The sequence below is a fragment of the Caenorhabditis elegans genome, chromosome IV (assembly GCF_000002985.6).
Source record: "Caenorhabditis elegans chromosome IV".
Taxonomy (NCBI): Eukaryota; Metazoa; Nematoda; class Chromadorea; order Rhabditida; family Rhabditidae; genus Caenorhabditis; species Caenorhabditis elegans.
The window spans coordinates 16,773,716-16,788,955 of NC_003282.8; the positions used below are offsets into that span (position 1 = coordinate 16,773,716).

The 15,240-nt window shown below is 35.6% G+C and overlaps 2 protein-coding genes and 43 non-coding genes across 48 annotated transcripts; 29 read left to right on the plus strand and 16 right to left on the minus strand.

The window, feature by feature from the left end:
* Positions 1–19: 19 nt before the first annotated feature.
* On the plus strand, positions 20–40 carry 21ur-3168. The gene has a single exon (NR_067494.1).
* On the plus strand, positions 23–43 carry 21ur-12484. Its single transcript, NR_067495.1, has one exon.
* Positions 44–93: 50 nt separating this feature from the next.
* On the minus strand, positions 94–114 carry 21ur-7509. Its single transcript, NR_067496.1, has one exon.
* Positions 115–321: 207 nt separating this feature from the next.
* 21ur-8119 lies at positions 322–342 on the plus strand. Its single transcript, NR_067497.1, has one exon.
* A 507-nt stretch (positions 343–849) lies between these two features.
* On the plus strand, positions 850–870 carry 21ur-11455. The gene has a single exon (NR_067498.1).
* On the plus strand, positions 851–871 carry 21ur-1939. Its single transcript, NR_067499.1, has one exon.
* A 360-nt stretch (positions 872–1,231) lies between these two features.
* On the plus strand, positions 1,232–1,252 carry 21ur-53. The gene has a single exon (NR_067500.1).
* Positions 1,253–1,466: 214 nt separating this feature from the next.
* Y43D4A.t1 lies at positions 1,467–1,538 on the plus strand. Its single transcript has one exon. It is a non-coding gene; the product is annotated as a tRNA-Gly (tRNA).
* A 501-nt stretch (positions 1,539–2,039) lies between these two features.
* Positions 2,040–11,461, plus strand: Y43D4A.5 (Flocculation protein FLO11-like; the record flags this gene model as incomplete). Of its 4 annotated transcripts, NM_001268970.3 has the most annotated exons (16): positions 2,112–2,168; positions 2,226–2,318; positions 2,592–2,736; positions 2,809–5,574; positions 5,652–5,706; positions 5,750–5,863; positions 5,914–6,015; positions 6,069–6,234; positions 6,368–6,621; positions 6,669–6,756; positions 6,803–6,929; positions 7,059–7,103; positions 7,220–7,275; positions 8,237–8,458; positions 8,857–9,110; positions 11,229–11,447. In NM_001268970.3, 16 exons carry the CDS (start codon positions 2,132–2,134, stop codon positions 11,340–11,342), a joined length of 4,638 nt encoding a protein of 1,545 aa, NP_001255899.2. The 4 variants fall into 4 exon arrangements, with proteins under 4 accessions (NP_001255902.2, NP_001255899.2, NP_001255900.2 ...); NM_001268971.4 differs by lacking the exon at positions 7,059–7,103 and having other exon boundaries at positions 2,132–2,168; positions 11,229–11,457; NM_001268972.4 differs by lacking the exon at positions 2,809–5,574 and having other exon boundaries at positions 2,132–2,168; positions 11,229–11,342.
* Y43D4A.t2 lies at positions 2,373–2,444 on the plus strand. The gene has a single exon. It is a non-coding gene; the product is annotated as a tRNA-Gly (tRNA).
* 21ur-11729 lies at positions 5,676–5,696 on the plus strand. The gene has a single exon (NR_067501.1).
* On the plus strand, positions 6,329–6,349 carry 21ur-1034. Its single transcript, NR_067502.1, has one exon.
* 21ur-1971 lies at positions 7,344–7,364 on the minus strand. The gene has a single exon (NR_067503.1).
* 21ur-764 lies at positions 7,579–7,599 on the minus strand. The gene has a single exon (NR_067504.1).
* 21ur-1250 lies at positions 7,728–7,748 on the minus strand. Its single transcript, NR_067505.1, has one exon.
* 21ur-13365 lies at positions 8,006–8,026 on the minus strand. Its single transcript, NR_067506.1, has one exon.
* On the minus strand, positions 8,009–8,029 carry 21ur-5819. The gene has a single exon (NR_067507.1).
* On the minus strand, positions 8,010–8,030 carry 21ur-12845. Its single transcript, NR_067508.1, has one exon.
* Positions 8,704–8,724, minus strand: 21ur-532. Its single transcript, NR_067509.1, has one exon.
* On the plus strand, positions 9,388–9,408 carry 21ur-2304. The gene has a single exon (NR_067510.1).
* On the plus strand, positions 9,646–9,666 carry 21ur-6443. Its single transcript, NR_067511.1, has one exon.
* On the plus strand, positions 10,158–10,178 carry 21ur-2261. The gene has a single exon (NR_067512.1).
* Positions 10,262–10,282, plus strand: 21ur-6359. Its single transcript, NR_067513.1, has one exon.
* 21ur-3072 lies at positions 10,399–10,419 on the plus strand. The gene has a single exon (NR_067514.1).
* 21ur-6010 lies at positions 10,571–10,591 on the plus strand. The gene has a single exon (NR_067515.1).
* 21ur-7148 lies at positions 10,889–10,909 on the plus strand. The gene has a single exon (NR_067516.1).
* 21ur-9207 lies at positions 11,409–11,429 on the minus strand. The gene has a single exon (NR_067517.1).
* 21ur-2175 lies at positions 11,454–11,474 on the minus strand. The gene has a single exon (NR_067518.1).
* A 238-nt stretch (positions 11,475–11,712) lies between these two features.
* 21ur-6670 lies at positions 11,713–11,733 on the plus strand. The gene has a single exon (NR_067519.1).
* Positions 11,714–11,734, plus strand: 21ur-119. The gene has a single exon (NR_067520.1).
* A 41-nt stretch (positions 11,735–11,775) lies between these two features.
* Positions 11,776–11,796, minus strand: 21ur-6663. The gene has a single exon (NR_067521.1).
* Positions 11,797–12,201: 405 nt separating this feature from the next.
* Positions 12,202–12,222, minus strand: 21ur-5276. The gene has a single exon (NR_067522.1).
* A 291-nt stretch (positions 12,223–12,513) lies between these two features.
* On the plus strand, positions 12,514–12,534 carry 21ur-13887. The gene has a single exon (NR_067523.1).
* Positions 12,515–12,535, plus strand: 21ur-9395. Its single transcript, NR_067524.1, has one exon.
* A 356-nt stretch (positions 12,536–12,891) lies between these two features.
* On the plus strand, positions 12,892–12,912 carry 21ur-578. Its single transcript, NR_067525.1, has one exon.
* A 154-nt stretch (positions 12,913–13,066) lies between these two features.
* Positions 13,067–13,087, plus strand: 21ur-6067. The gene has a single exon (NR_067526.1).
* Positions 13,070–13,090, plus strand: 21ur-12817. The gene has a single exon (NR_067527.1).
* A 127-nt stretch (positions 13,091–13,217) lies between these two features.
* 21ur-5461 lies at positions 13,218–13,238 on the minus strand. Its single transcript, NR_067528.1, has one exon.
* A 370-nt stretch (positions 13,239–13,608) lies between these two features.
* On the plus strand, positions 13,609–15,191 carry Y43D4A.6 (non-specific serine/threonine protein kinase). Its single transcript, NM_070588.2, has 4 exons — positions 13,609–14,032; positions 14,099–14,312; positions 14,359–14,547; positions 14,633–15,191. Exons 1-4 carry the CDS (start codon positions 13,612–13,614, stop codon positions 14,793–14,795), a joined length of 987 nt encoding a protein of 328 aa, NP_502989.1. The 5' UTR covers positions 13,609–13,611; the 3' UTR covers positions 14,796–15,191.
* 21ur-6516 lies at positions 13,808–13,828 on the minus strand. Its single transcript, NR_067529.1, has one exon.
* Positions 13,991–14,011, minus strand: 21ur-667. The gene has a single exon (NR_067530.1).
* On the minus strand, positions 14,537–14,557 carry 21ur-11271. The gene has a single exon (NR_067531.1).
* On the plus strand, positions 15,151–15,171 carry 21ur-3845. The gene has a single exon (NR_067532.1).
* 21ur-14337 lies at positions 15,153–15,173 on the plus strand. The gene has a single exon (NR_067533.1).
* 21ur-3820 lies at positions 15,154–15,174 on the plus strand. Its single transcript, NR_067534.1, has one exon.
* Positions 15,192–15,240: the final 49 nt, after the last annotated feature.

Here is a 15,240-nt window from a genome sequence, read left to right on the forward strand (position 1 = left end):
GTTTTTTGAATAACAATACTATTACGGCCGTACAGCAAATTAAATTCTAATAGAATCATTTACAGTTTTCTAAACGGTTTTGATGAGAAGCGAAACGTTTTTCTATTTTTAAGAATGTTCAACTTGGAAATTAGACTAACTATAAGAAAGTACTGCAACTGCAAAATTTTAAATCTTGAACACACATTATTGATTGTTGAAACAGCAAAAAAAAATACGGTTATTAAATCAATTAATTGGAGCATTACAATGTGACCTGCTTTTTTTGTTCATACAATTTCAACTAGTTTATTTTTGAAATATACGGAAGGATTATTGTAGTTTCAAATATTAGGATTGAAAAAAGTAAATGGCGTGCTGAGACCCAGAACAACGAGATTACAATGCAATTTGGCGGGAATTCAAATTTTTCTGGTGGGAATCATAACCTGAAACTTTCTGGAAATCTGGAGAAAATTTGGAATTAAACATTTAGTTGCTGGTTAGAAATTCAAAGTTTTAAGGCTTTTCCAATTTACTATAGTTATGAACTCATTTTTAAAATTTTAAAATTTTAGGATAATGTTTCAAAATGATATGTTTTATTTACCTTTTTTGCACATTAAAACCAAAAAACAGTATCAATTGCCACTATTTCAGCAGAAAATAACAGAAAAATCTCATTTATGCTATTGCATAAATGGTTCTTATACTTTTCAGATTTTTGGATAATTAAAAAATTGAAAACCCTCCTTTTTTTATTTTCAGAGGCGAAACGGAGCACAGTTCAGTAATTGGCAAAATTAGAACTTTTCAAAGTTTTTCACTGTTTCATCTTGTTATTAAAATAAGTAATGCCGTGTTAACACATTCAGCAACTGAAATTTTCGAAACTCATTGTGTTTATAATTTATTTGTATGTTAAGGAGTACGTTTTTTTTTTGGATTCTTGATATTTTTTGAAAGCTTTTTTTTTGAATAACTTACTAGTGGAGTAGTGTGATTGAAAGAAAAATCATCTTACCCTTTATAAAATATGTGAAACAGTGAATTTTGTCAAAAAAATCAATGTTTTTTAAAAATTTTTATGTAAAAAATAGATACTCAAAATTCTAATACAGAAATTTAAAAAATTATCATACTTTTTTCAAACTCAATTTGGTAATGCAATCACCAACTTTACATTTTTTTTTGAAAAAAAAATACTGTTTCAGGTTGTTGTTATAAAATTTAGTTTCTCGGATAAGAATAGTCAATGACTTTCAAATGTTGTATTCTATTGAAAATGTTGCCAAATTTCAAAAGAAATCTTAATATCATGTTATTGTAATACAAGAAAATATTAGCGCGTTTTAAATGCCAGTATTATTTTGTATACGTTGATTTCCTTACTTTTAAAATTTTCCAGCAGCATAGCGGAAATTATCAATTCAATTCATTTATCACTGATAAGGAAATCACGGCCCGCAGTGATAATGCCTATCACCGCGTTCGTGGTGTAATGGTCAGCATGGATGCCTTCCAAGCATTCGACGGGGGTTCGATTCCCCCCGAACGCAGTAATTTTTTTTTTTGAATTAGTAATATTTTTCATGAAAATTACCCCCAAAAAAACTTTAAAATCATCCCATAAACTACGAATCGGCACGTAAAAGAGAAAGGAATAGTTTAGGGAAAAACTACAATAAGATGTCTTGGCAAGATAATGAAAATCCGATTATTTAATACCAAAAAAACGCGCGAAAAATAAGAAATTAAACAAGATACCTCTCAATCCGGGAAGATCCCATTTTTTCCATTCAAAAAATTGCCTTTGCCACTTTCACTTTGGCCACGCCTACGCCCGGGGGGCGAAGCGCGAGATATTTTTGTGTCCGCAGAAATTCAGTTTCCCTTTCCAACCCTCTTGAGGTCATTTGTAATCCTTTAATTTTTGGCTGAGAAATTTCACTTTTAGTTTGGAACTTTTTACTCTCTTGATTTTACTTTTGAATATTTAAATTTTCATTCATTTTTTAAAACTTTAATTTAATCACATAAAATGGGAAATTTAAATTTTATTTCAGATTTCAGATATAAAGGACCTTTATAATAATAATATTTATATTAATATTAATATTTAAAATTCTAATTAATGAATAATTGAACAAGGATGCAGTCGTTTTTATTCCCGCTAATCATTTCATTTTGTGAGTTTTCGAGTTTTCAAACATTTAAAGACATAAATTGTATTCTAAAATTTTTAGATTTAATAAATTCCACACGAGGATCTCCAAAAACATCGGCGGAAACTGGAAATGACATTGAAAAGATTTTATTGGAAGGCAATTCTGTGAAAGGTTGGTTTTTTCCAAGCAGATTTATGCACTCCCTTTCTCCCACTCATTTACACCGCGTTCGTGGTGTAATGGTCAGCATGGATGCCTTCCAAGCATTCGACGGGGGTTCGATTCCCCCCGAACGCAGATTATTTTTTTTTAATTTTGAATGTTTCGTTAAATCAAAACAAGAGATTTTGCTGAATACTCTAAAGAAAACCCCCCGGAAAAGTGAAATTATGATCTTTTAGCACAGCCTCCCGAATGTCAAGTGTACTTATAACCGTTTTATAGGTCTCACGCCGAAAAGTAGGGACGTGTCAAAGAAGCCCGATAAGTTCATGGAGGACTTGATTGAAGTACAGCGCACCTATCGGAATTTGAAAGAAAAATGGCATCGGATGATGGAGGAGAAGACGCAGGTCATCCAGGTGGCCAGGTAAGCGAGAGGGGGGGTCGTTGCCAATAGAGCGCATTTGTATTACTAAGTACTAACCATAAACACTTTCAGCGAGCTCCCCACGTCATCGACAACTCCTGTGACGTCATCAAATGAACAAAAAATCGATATTGACGTTTTCGAGTCACCAGATCAATTTGAAGACGTTTCTGAAGATTTTCAAAAAACCGAGTTCGATGATGAAGCATTCGTAGATATTTCTGCCACGTCACCGCCTGCTACCACAAAAAGCCACGTGGCAAGCGAGCTTGACGAGATTCAGGCCGCTATTCAAGAAGCTTTTGGGACAACGGAGGCACCACAACCATCATTATTCGAGATAATTGGTCCGACGACCACTAAAAGGGCGGAGCAAATGGACGCGACTGTGACCAGTGTGAAGGTAGATCAAACTACGCCGAGCCCCGCCAACATTGTGCAGGGATCAACTACAGTCAAGCCTGAAGTACCCCTGTCTGGTCCTGGCAAGTCGCTGCTCTCAACTTTTGGTGGCGGGCAAAGCGTTCCGTTTCAACCGGTGCGGCAGAAGGTGGCGTCACCTTGGAGACGGAAGCTTCAGATTCCATCGGAATCGAATGAGGTTGATCCATTCGAGACGACTACGTCATCACCCATTCCAGTGACATCAGCTCATGTGCCTATGACGTCACCTCCCGAAATGATGACGTCACCCGCTCCTATGACATCATCAACCTCCGTCCCACAACACATCCTCCCCACTTCTTCCTTCGTGTCCTCTGGATCCAACCCGGATGCTCTACCAGCCACCAATCTCTTCCGGTACCCCGATCAAGTGAAAATCCCATTTTACAGTCCCACCGGGGCTTTACAAGAAGTGACTGCACCAATAGTCGTGGCGAGACCCACAACGCCGGAGCCGCCATTCAGAAGTGATGAGGTTCAGAATGAGATTGAGGATGCTAAGGAGAAAGTGGAGGAGGACACTGAGGAAGAGACTGGTAGAGAAGAGGATGAAGAGGAGGAAGTCGAAGCTTCGGAAGACGATGCAGACGGTGATGATGATGATGTTGAAGAGATCACTGCCACAACGCCACGTGGCATTGAGAACAACGAGGACTACGTCGAGGAGACATTTAGCAAGGAGGAGATCCCACAGTCCTTTGGAATTGACAAAGCTCCTGATTTCGAAAAATTGAAGCCGACGAGACCTCGGCCCAAAGCGTTTGGCATAGTGCCAAGTTCTTCAGGGCCCAAGGATAGGGAGCTTGGCGGCCCAGGATCTCAGGAGTTTGAGTCCGCGCTTTCTAAGTTTTCCACGGAGTCATTCGGAAACGGCCCAGCTCCGTCTGGTTTGGCTCAAGCTTTTCCTGGATCTTTTGGAAGCCCGCCAGGGTCTAATACGGGATCAGTTTCTTTTGGCTCTGGCCATGTCCCAAGTGATTTCGGATCCTCCCCGTCAGATCTGGCTCCAGCTGCACCAGGATCAGCCAGCAGTCAACCAGGATTAAGTGACGGCCCACTCTCGTTTGGCTCTGGAAATGCCCCTTCAGAGTTTGGCCCTGTCCCATCAGGCTCTTTTGGAAGCCCGGCGGGCTCTAATAACGGCCTAGTCTCTTTTGGCTCCGGCCCCGCCACAACAGATCCCCGGGTCGCACAGTCTAGTCTGGCTCCAGCTACACCAACATCTAATGGTGGCCCAGTCGTTTTAAGCTCCGGCCAGTCTTCAACAGATTTCGGTCCTGTTCAGCCTGGCCTGACTCAAGCCTCTACAGGATCAGTTGATAGCCCACATGCTGGTCTCTCCTCTTTTGGTTCTGGTCATGCTCCATCTGACTTCAGATCCGCGCAGTCTGCACAACTTCAAGCCTCACCAGGATCAGTCGGAAGTTCATCGAATGCTGGGCCGGTTTCATTCGGCTCTGGCCATGCCCCGTCTGAATTCGACATGGCTCCGACTAAATTCGGTTCGGTCCCATCAAACATTCCAGATAGTTCCTTAGCAAGCCCTCCAGGGTCAAATGATGGTAGTGCCTCTTTTGGTTCAGGCCGCGGCCCATCAGATTTTGGATTAGCCCATGCTTTGCCTCAAGTCCCATCGATCGGGAGTCCTCCAGGCTCCGCATCCTCTATGGTTGCTCACACTGCACCAGGCCCGCTTAAAAGTCATCGTAATGTTGAATCAGGCCACGCTCCTGCAGACTTTGGCTCTGGATCTGTAGAGCCACTTGGAAGCCCACCTGGGCCTCAAACACGGCCTATTGGGACTGGTCAGCCCTTACCACCAACATCCGTTGTATCAGACTCCACTTCGTCTCTTGGCAGACCAGCGGCCCCTGCATTCGGCATTGGTAGAGCTCCACCTGGATTTTCAGAGCCACTTGGACCGACTTTGCCTCCAGCTGCTGCTCCCTCTAAGCCAGGATCCCATGAGCCCTTCCCTACACTGGTAGAGCAAGTTGAGAGCTTTTTCAGCGACGGGGAAGAGCCGGAGTCGGGCTCTTCAAGCTCTCTGGGCTCCTTTGGCTCTGTGGAGAAAATCGCAGATGTACCGGTTTCTCAAAGTCTGCAAGTTCTGGAAGATCCGGTTCACATGCCGACTTCTCGAAATCCAAGAGGTCGAACCCCGGAGCCTATTGGAATTTTCAAGACCACCAAGCTTAAAGAAATCAACGAGAGAGCCTACAAGCCGCCAATGTTCCCGAGCTCATTGAGCTCTGAAATTGTGCAAATGGCACCGTTAGGCAATCCGTATGCTCAGAGGACAACCTTACCGCCAATCGGACCTCACGGGCTCGTGGAGCCCAATATGGAAATCAATAGCTCAGATATGGAATTGCCGGCGTGGGGAGCTGTTAAGTAGGTTGTCCTGGAAGGTGTCGGCTGCTATCTTTTGGATTTGAAAAAAAAAACTGTTTCAAACTTGAGTATTTCAGAGATCATGGAATCATGAACAAGGCTAGAAGGGAGTACCAGAAAGAGTTTGAGCAGGTAGTTTTCGCGGCGGGACCCAACTCAAAAAAAAAATTTCCAGCAAATCCGAGATGTGCGAATGATAGACGCTGAAATCAATAGAATCTCAGAAATCAATGACGCCGGTAGATCAAAAACTTCTCAGCGATGCTCTCAAGTCTACGCCCACACTTTGGTGAGCCTGGCCTACACTGAACCTGAAAATAAATAAATTCTCTGTTTCAGAGCCTCACACAAATCCAAAAAATGTCGCACTCCCTAGGCCTTGGTGACGTGGCAAATGTGATACAAAAAGCGTCGGATTTGATAGAGCACCCGGAGAATGATGTGAGCTCGGACTGAAACGGAAAATTTGAAAATTTGAAAATCTGAAATTGCAGATCGCTCAGCTTGAAGTTGACCTGGAAGAGAAACGGAAACTTATTGCTAAAATTGAGATTATCTTGTCACTTTCCGAGTCCAGAGCGATGCTCTTTGACTTGCTCAATGAGCAAAAGAAAATAGCGGAGAAAATGGAGATTCACGCGCTGGATTTGTTACAGAGAAGTGAGAAATTTCGGTGTTTAGAAATTTAGAAAATTTGGAAATTTAATCACTGTTTCGTCTCATTTTTGAAACATTCAAATTTTTATCAAGCCAGTTAACCATAAGTTCCGTATCAAAAAAAAAAATATTCCAGCAAACTTCCGCTCGGCAACCCCATCTCCATTCTCTGCAGCCAGCGACATTTCCGAACTTTCCACAGCAGTTCGTCAGGTCCTAAATGCAAATTCCAAAAAAGGATGGTCTATGATGAAACGGAAATTACAAAAGAAAAGTAAAATTCCGAAACAATTCGAGTTAATTGACTCAGCGGATGTGAAAATCAAGAATAGTTTCATCGATTTTAACAAAAAGTCTGGACATTTACAAGAGACAGCGGAGATTGTAGAGGTATGCTGTACCTTTAAATCTACAGTAACCCAAACTTGTACTTTCAGCCAATGTTAGCGGTTAATCAATTTGGTCGGCAACCAGTAATGAGTCACAGAAGGCCTTCTCCACTGGCACCACCTACAATGAGCCCAAGTTCGTAGAGCTTGTAGCCGCTTGTTCAACTTTTTGAAAGTTTCAGACCGCCCGTCCCAGCTAGCAGCCCACCACCTGACTGCCTCAAAGCCCCTGGCTCCGCCGAGCCCGGAAAATGAATCAGAAACTGTTCATGAGCTTATTGATATGTTACATCAGGATATCGTGCAACTGTAAGTGTTTTTGAAATTTATAAATTTATCTACAGTTTCAAAACAGTATTAATAGTAATACTAACTTTTTCAGTCTGATAGTTGTTTTTTTAATCAATCAGAAAATAACCAAATTAATAATTCTTACAGTAGACTCAAAAATCGGGAAAAAAAAATCCGTCTAACCGAGATCAGGTGACTTTTTAAAGCAAAAAATCTGAAAATATATTATTAATACAGTTAACATTTGGGTAATAAACTGGTATTTTGAACTTTCCAGACTAAAAATGATTAAATGTTTGGTTTTCCAGGCCACCAGCCGAAGAGGAAAAGATTTGTCAGCAAGTTCAATGTGATTTTGAAAAGGGTGAGTTGGTTGAAAAGTTTCAGTGTGAAAACGGTTTTTTATGAAAAAAAATTTGAAATTTAAAAAAGTGAAATGCGATTGAAACTGTATTAAAAATGTTCAGCAGTGAGTCAATGTATGAAAATTGTGAAACTGTAACAAAATTTGAACTCCAAACTATTGTTTGGTCTCGCCACGAAAACCTGCGAGCCACTGTTATTACGGTAGATGTTTTTTAATCGAAATATCATTTATTTTTCATTAAACACACAAATATTTCAAGGAGTAGGGTCTTGCCACGAAAACCTGTGATTACTGTAGATTTTTGATAGCTCAATAGTTTTAACAGAAATAAAAAGCGATCTTTTTTTAATCACAACTGTAAAAGTGCAAAAATTACTTTAAAATATTAAAGTTTTTAGTTTTATGGAAGAATTGATGAATTTGGTTATACCTAGTCAGTTTATTTTGATGTTCAGCAAAAACCACATGTATTGCCAAAATGTAATCAATATCTTATTTATTAAAGTTGTGAAAATTTAAATTTTTTGTTAAGACATTTTTTTTTAGCTAAACTGGTTTTTTTCAATATTCAACACTTTGCAGCTAGTTTTTTTGGTATTTCATTTGATAATGCGTTTATTTTCAGTTGAACATTTATTTTAATTGAGATAAAAATAGGTGAGCTAGTATTAGAACTTTTAAAAATTGAAAAAAAATTAGGTTTCTAGCGGAAATGTGATATTTCAAGTTATTTTATTCTACAGCAGGACCAATAACTTTCAAAATTGCAGTTATATTAGGTATCAACAAGAAACAGTAAACAATTTTAACGCACTTTTTCTAAAAGACTAATTTTGGGAAAATTCTAAACTATTTAACAAACAATTTTTGAGAAATTTCCAGAAAAACTATAAGGTGTTCAAATGTTCAATTCAGTTTCAAGCTACTCCTTCTACTTCCATTAAATAAAAAATTTCAGCCGACCTCTGCAACTTCGAATCATCTCACGACGAAACGACTCGGTTCAAGTTTTCAAAATCCCGCCAAATCGCTGCCCGCCAGAAAAGATCATCCCAACTGACAGATGACTTGCTCGCGGAGCCATCGAATATTGCAGACGACCTACTACCGTATACCTTCCGTGCGTGGAGCATTTGGGCGGGGCGTAGAGCCACAAGACAGAAGCAGATTGATATTGGACGTAAGTTGAATGATTCACTGAATAGAAAAAGTTGGGTCCTGACACGAAAAAGCGGGTTTTCATAGTTTTGTGGTCAATTTTTTGAAATTTTTTTCATTTTTGAGAGCTTTTCGTTAAACTCTGAAGACAGTCAATTTGCGTTTTTTTTTTCATCTGAATAAAAGTTGGGTCTCGAAGCGAATGAATTTCTCTGACGGGTGTGGTAAGACCTGAAAATTCGATTTCAGGGTTTTGTCTACAATGTTCATGACAACAGGGTCGGTTTAATGGAAAAATAAAAATAAGTCAAAAATTGTTATTTTTATGAAACAGTAAAATTTTTGGGGAAAAAAAGTTCAAGTGAATTTCAATTTCATCAAATTTCCAGCAAATTCTCAAAATCAAAAAATTATTTCCAGCCGACTTTTCCTCCCACAACCAACATTTTGCGGCAGTTTTTCTGGAACCTCAACAAGCTGGAATTCTCTCAATTCCCCTGATTCTCTCACCTGTTTCCACTAAAATCCGTCTCCGACTTTTCGAAGGAACACGTGGAATTCGTCTAAGAATCTGTTGTGATCGATATTGTCCATTGGAAACTGAAAAAGGATTATACAGAGGACATAGAAGTTGGATGAAAAAGACTGTTTTATGTCCACCGAATACTCAAATGGTTTGTGGAATTTTAGGGAAATTATTGATTTTTTGAAAAAGTTATGGAAAATTCAATTTTCAAGTGAAAAACTGAGTTGAACTAAGACGTTAATCTGCTATTTTGTCACAAAACCCATTTGTACAGTAGTTTTTTCTTCGGGACCATTTTTAAGTAGTGGAACATTGAAAACAGTCTGCTTTCAGCCGTTAGTTGCTCGGAACTATTAATTTTTACAAAATTTTTTTTTTCCTGTTTCAAAAATGCCAAAAAACTCTTGATTTAAACAACTTTTTAGTGTTCATCGCATTGTTAAAATTGAAATCCCAGTTAGTTTGAGTAAAATCATAGTCCTAACTTATTATCATAAATGGGTTGAGGTTACTGTAGTTTTTGCTGCGGAACCTGAGCATAGTCAACTCAAAATTCAAATAAAAACTCATTTAATAATGAAGTAGAAAAACAAATTGAAAATTATGAATTTTAGTTAATTTTTATGAAAACTTTTTTCCTGTTTCAAAAAATTCATGTAACAGCTCATGTAATATTCATGTAATAGATCCAAATTAATCGGCATAACGTTTAAAATAAGTTTAATTATTATTTTTTACCTGAAAACTTCCGATAGTTTGAGTATTAGCATTAGCCTAGATTGTGCATTTTTTAAATTATCGGAGGTTACTGTAGTTTTTGCGGCGGGAAATTTCTAAATATATTATTTCAGCCAACAAATTGGAAAACGTTATCACGAAAATACACAATGTGTTTAAGGCGTTTTTGAGCGTTTTCGGAGCAACTTTCGAGCACTTCTCAAACATTTTTAGAGCAATGTTGAGAATTTTTGAGCAGTTTCTGAGCATTTTTTGAGCCTCTTTGAAAGAAATCGGTAGGTACGATAGTTTTTTGTGGCTATAATAAACTATCATAAAGAAACTTTTTGTCTAAGAAAATTGGACAAACAATCGGAAAAAGTTGTAATTTTATTGAGTTTTTTTTTAAATCAAAATGTAAAATTCCCTGTCATGTTTCAAATAAGTAATTTTACTCCGACAGATTGACTCAACATGTTTAACATTTTTGGCATTTTCGGACGAAGGTTTGAAATTTTGCTGGTTTTCAATTTTTCCTGTTTCAAATAATTCACTTAACTCCCACCGATAGATCCAACTTAATTCGCGAGGGCGCTTTTTACCCAAGAAAATCAAATGAACAATTGGAAAATGTCGTCATTTTACAACTTTTCGAAATATAAAATTTCCTGTCATGTTTCAAATAATTGATTTAACTCCAGTGAACACAATGGACCCAATATTTTCCATTATTGTAGGTTAATGTCGCGGCGGGACCCAAGATCATAAACATTTAAGAAATATGTGAAGGATGGACGAAATGTTGAATATTTGTCAGTTTTCACGACAAAAATAATTGTTTTTTCCTGTTTCAAATAATTCACTTAACTCCCACAGATATACCTTACTCAATACGCATCTTGTCTATTCTGACTCTTTGAAAAAAATCAGAAGCTACTATAGTTTTTTGTGGGTTTAAAATATTATAAGGAAACATTTTACCTAAGAAAATTGAACAAACAATTGGAAAAAGTTGTAATTTTAATGATTTTTTTCTCAAAATGTGAAATTCCCTGTCATGTTTCCAATAAGTAATTCTACTCCTACAGATTGACTCAACATGTTTAACACTCTTTTGGTATTTTCGGATGAAGTTTTGAAATTTTGCTGATTTCCAATTTTTCCTGATTCAGATAATTCACTTAACTCCCACCGATAGATCCAACTTAATTCGCAAGTGCCCCCAAAAATCTGAATTTGGTTTTTTTATACTTAATTGAATTTCCCTAACAAATTTAGAATTCATCATTACGACTTTAGATCTCGTACCGAATATCAGGGGTTACTGTAGTTTTCGCGTTGAGACCCAAGAGAGAGCAAATAGGGGATGTTTTTGTTAATTTGATAAAAAATAGATTCGGTCTTTCATATTTTGACGATTTGTTGGTTTTTGCAACAAAAAAAAAGAAAAAAAGTATGTTTCAAGTATTTTTATATTATGCACTAACTCCGTGTTCCAATTAATTTCCTATAACCTAATTTCCTGAAAAAACAAAAACCAAATTTGCAGCTCTCATTCGAATGTCTAAATGATGGAACAGATCGTGGAGCATGTGGTGTTGATGAAATATTCCTGGATTCTTCTAGATGCCATCACTTTTTCAACGGATCCGATCAGAATTAATAATATTTCTTTGAATTTTGAATTTTGTTTCTGTTTTCTGTAGAATGGGCAACTCAACTCACTAAATATTATGTACGGGTTTAGGCGCTAATGACTAATAAATTTTTAGTTCTTTAGAAGAAATGTGGTACAGCAAATTCAGTTTATCGATCAGTTTATCTCAAACACCTGAAACAGTGAAAAAAATCTTGAAATTCAAATTGTACAACTCAATGTTAACCTGAAAAAATAGAAGCTTATCGCAAAAACTAAGATTCATGAGCATTCTTGAATACACAACAATTATTGAAAAATGATAAATTATCTAAAATTAAATTTTTTTCAAACTGTTTTATCTAGTTTATAAAATTCTCGTTACAAATATAAAGAATTGGGTTTAGGCGATAATGACTAATAAATTTTTAGTTTTCTAGAAGAAATTTGGAATAGTAAAAATGGTTCAGAACATCATCTAGCAAATTCAGTGTATCGATCAGTTGATGTCAAAAACCTGAAACAGTGAGAAAAAAAAACTAGAAATTCAGATTGCACCACCCAAAATTAACCAGAAAAAAAGTGAAAGCTTATTGCAAAATTTCATGAGCAAAGATCATGAGCTAATAATAATGAAAACGAATTTTCCAAAAATAAAATTGTTTAAACTGTTTTGCCTAGTTTATATATTTTTTGTTACAAAAATAAGAGTATTCTATCACTTTTGTTAATTATTTATTTTTGATAACCATGCTGTTTTTAAAATAAAGTTGATCTTTAAACTGAATTGAAACTGAACTGATTAATTTCCCGTTTCAGAATGTCGATTGTCGATATATTTAATTTTGGGATTATAAACATGCTAAAAGTGTCCAAAAATCAATTTAGAAAAGAAACACCAATGGAATTAAAATTGATTGTTAGAATGAATAAAAACCACACTTTGAAACAGAACATTTTTTGAAAATTTTTTAAACTTTCTATTTCATAATGATGTTTCTTCCTATTTTACCGAGAAATACATTATGAATTCTGAAAATTTTTAATTGATTCGTAGTTTAATTATTATTCGAAATGAGTGAAATTAAGTGGTTTGTTTTCAAAGAATTTTCTATATTTACAATCAAATTTTTTTGAGATTTCGAAGTATGGTTTGTTTCAGTGTGTTTATTATTATTCATGAGTTTTTTTCCCCACATTTTATTCTTCCCAATGGACTCTGTCACGTATTCAATTTCTTTTGAGACACCCCAATTATTGTGCCTAAAATGATACCAAAAAACATTAAATCTTTCCCATGTGCTACTGAAAAGTTGAATGAAGTAATAACTTGGAAAAGAGATAACGTCCAAAATTGAATGTTCAAATTTTTGATAAAATTTTTTTTAATTTTTGAACCGTTTTTGAACATATCTGTTATTTCGTAACTAATTTCTTCATTTAGACGATAAACCAGCAGACGCTATAATCCTCTGCTTCAATTGTTACTTTTCAGTATTAACTGTTCAAATCCTCCAAGGAAAAAAATTACAGTTTCAGATGGATTACACAAGTACTGAATTTGTTTAGAAACTGATTCGGTCAATTCAAGTATTCAAGTATTTTTTGTTTTTTTTTTTTCTAAATGGTTCAATCAGTTTCTAGAAACGTTAAACAAATGAAAAACTGAAAAAGGAAAAAATCAATGTTTTGAAAAAAAAAATTATCTGTTTCATACTGTCCTGATATTAGGGGGAACGAATCCTCAATACTGTTTGTTGTGTGTTGTTGTAATATTGATTTTAAAAAACTGTGTTCGAAACCCTCGCAAAAATAACCTGGATAGTCCAAACAGAAAAAAAAACATTTTGAAAAAAAAACTCTCTGTTTCATGTTGTTCTGAAATAAATGTTTGCTGGATTTTTTTTTGCGTTTTAATTTTCCGTGAGTAAAAAAAGTAACTAATCAAGTTTATCAACAACGTGAAACAGACAATTTTTTTAAAATTTTTTCAAAATCATCAAATCTATGTCTTTGTGTTCAAAAACTACCTTAACCTATTATCTTCGCCTAAATTGTATCTGTTTCCCATATACCTACGTAGATTGTCAACTCATGCACCATAAAAGGTGCAAGGTACCTTGCACCTTTTGCGCGTCTAGAAAATAATGACAATTATTCTTCCGATACTCATTGTCATTTTAATTTATCTCATTCTTTTTTGGTTTTCCTTTTTTTCAACGATTTTTTCTATCTATAACCGTAATTTTATTTTACTTCTAGTTACCTTAACGATATAAAAATAATTTCAGATAAAATGGCTCACAATCAATTTAAACCAATTAAATCTATTGGAAAAGGAGCATTTGGACAAGTTTTTCTTGCTGAAAAATTGAATAATCCAAGGATTAAAGTAGCAATGAAGAAAATCAATATTTTTGGAGCACCAAAAGAGTTCCTGGAACAAATTCAACAGGAATACTATATTCAAAAAAATATGAAACATAAAAATATTGTTAAAATGTATGGAATGAGTATGGACACCGAATTCTGTTACTTATTCCAAGAATTTGTAACAGGAGGAGATTTATTTGAAAAAATCGATTTTGAAAATGGAATGCCAGTGAATCAGGTCAAAGGATATTTGAAACAGTTGATGTCTGGACTCAAGTACATCCATGGATGTGGAATTGTTCATCGGGATATTAAACCTGATAATCTATTGATTAATAGTTCAGGTAAGTGTTTTTAACTTGAAACAGTAAACTATTAATCATTATTATTATTAAAAAATTAATTTCCAGATGCCCTGAAAATCGCAGATTTCGGACTTTCAACCCGATTTATTGTGGATGACAAGGAGATTCTGTTGCATGAAAGAATTGGAACTACACCATTTATGGCTCCAGAACTCTTTGCCAAAAAGAAGCATCGTGGACCTCCAGTGGATATCTGGTCAGCTGGAATTCTTGTTTTCTCGTTGTTAACTGGAAATCTTCCTTGGGATGAGCCAAAAGAGTTAGTTTCAGTTAATAAATATACATTTCTAAATTTGAATTTTCAGATCAGACATTCTATATTCTCAATGGATGAATAATAAAACATCTAAGAACTGTATCTGGTACGGCCTTAGTACTCCAGTAGTGAGATTCCTGAAGAAACTTCTGAAGGAAAATGTTAATGAAAGAGCAACAATTGAGGAAATTGAGTCAGATCCATGGCTTGAAGATTTGGAAGAAGAAAGAGAGAATTGGTTAGTTTTATTAAAGTAGATCACTAAATTTCTCTGACTTTTATCAGAAATCTGAAACAGAAAAAATTAAAAACTTTATTTTCAGCACCAAGTTCCCTACTTCCACACGTAGAAAAAGAAGTTTTCCAAAAATCAGCAGAAGAATCACTTGCTCCAGTAATTCAGGACAATCATCTGAACAAAGTGGATGTTCTGAAGGCCCAGCTGCAAAAAAGATGAGATCCGATTCTTCAGAATCTAGCTTCTAAATTTAATTTCAAATTTAAATTTTCTTTTTTCTATTTTTGTGATATTTTCCCTATTTTCAATGTCTAAACGATATTTTTTCCATTGAATGTGTATCTAAACGTTTCGGTGCCTTATGGGGTTATTCAAGTAGTGTCGGAAAATTAAAAAGTGTAGAAAAATTACGTCACAACTGTATTAAAATACATAAAAACATGTATTTTAATACATTTGTGACGTCACAAATGTATTTAAATACATTTTGCTACATTACTTGAATTACCCCATTAATCTAGCATTTTATACTGATTTTCCTATTTTTCACGTTTTACCTGTTTCACTTGTCTTATTTAGCTTTCGGAATCGAAGTTGTAAAATTATTCGTTTTTCACATCAGATAAAGTAATTTAATTTAGAATTTTGTTTGGTGCCTTCGTAGTATTTCAGACCCAGTTGTCTTCGATTAAG

Bases quoted from the DNA above. Each gene is read 5' to 3' on its own strand.
- Y43D4A.6 (NM_070588.2), top strand. From the start codon at position 13,612: ATGGCTCACAATCAATTTAAACCAATTAAATCTATTGGAAAAGGAGCA. The intron at 14,313-14,358 runs GTTAGTTTCAGT...TTGAATTTTCAG, and splicing joins CCTTGGGATGAGCCAAAAGA to ATCAGACATTCTATATTCTC. The intron at 14,548-14,632 runs GTTAGTTTTATT...CTTTATTTTCAG, and splicing joins GAAGAAGAAAGAGAGAATTG to CACCAAGTTCCCTACTTCCA.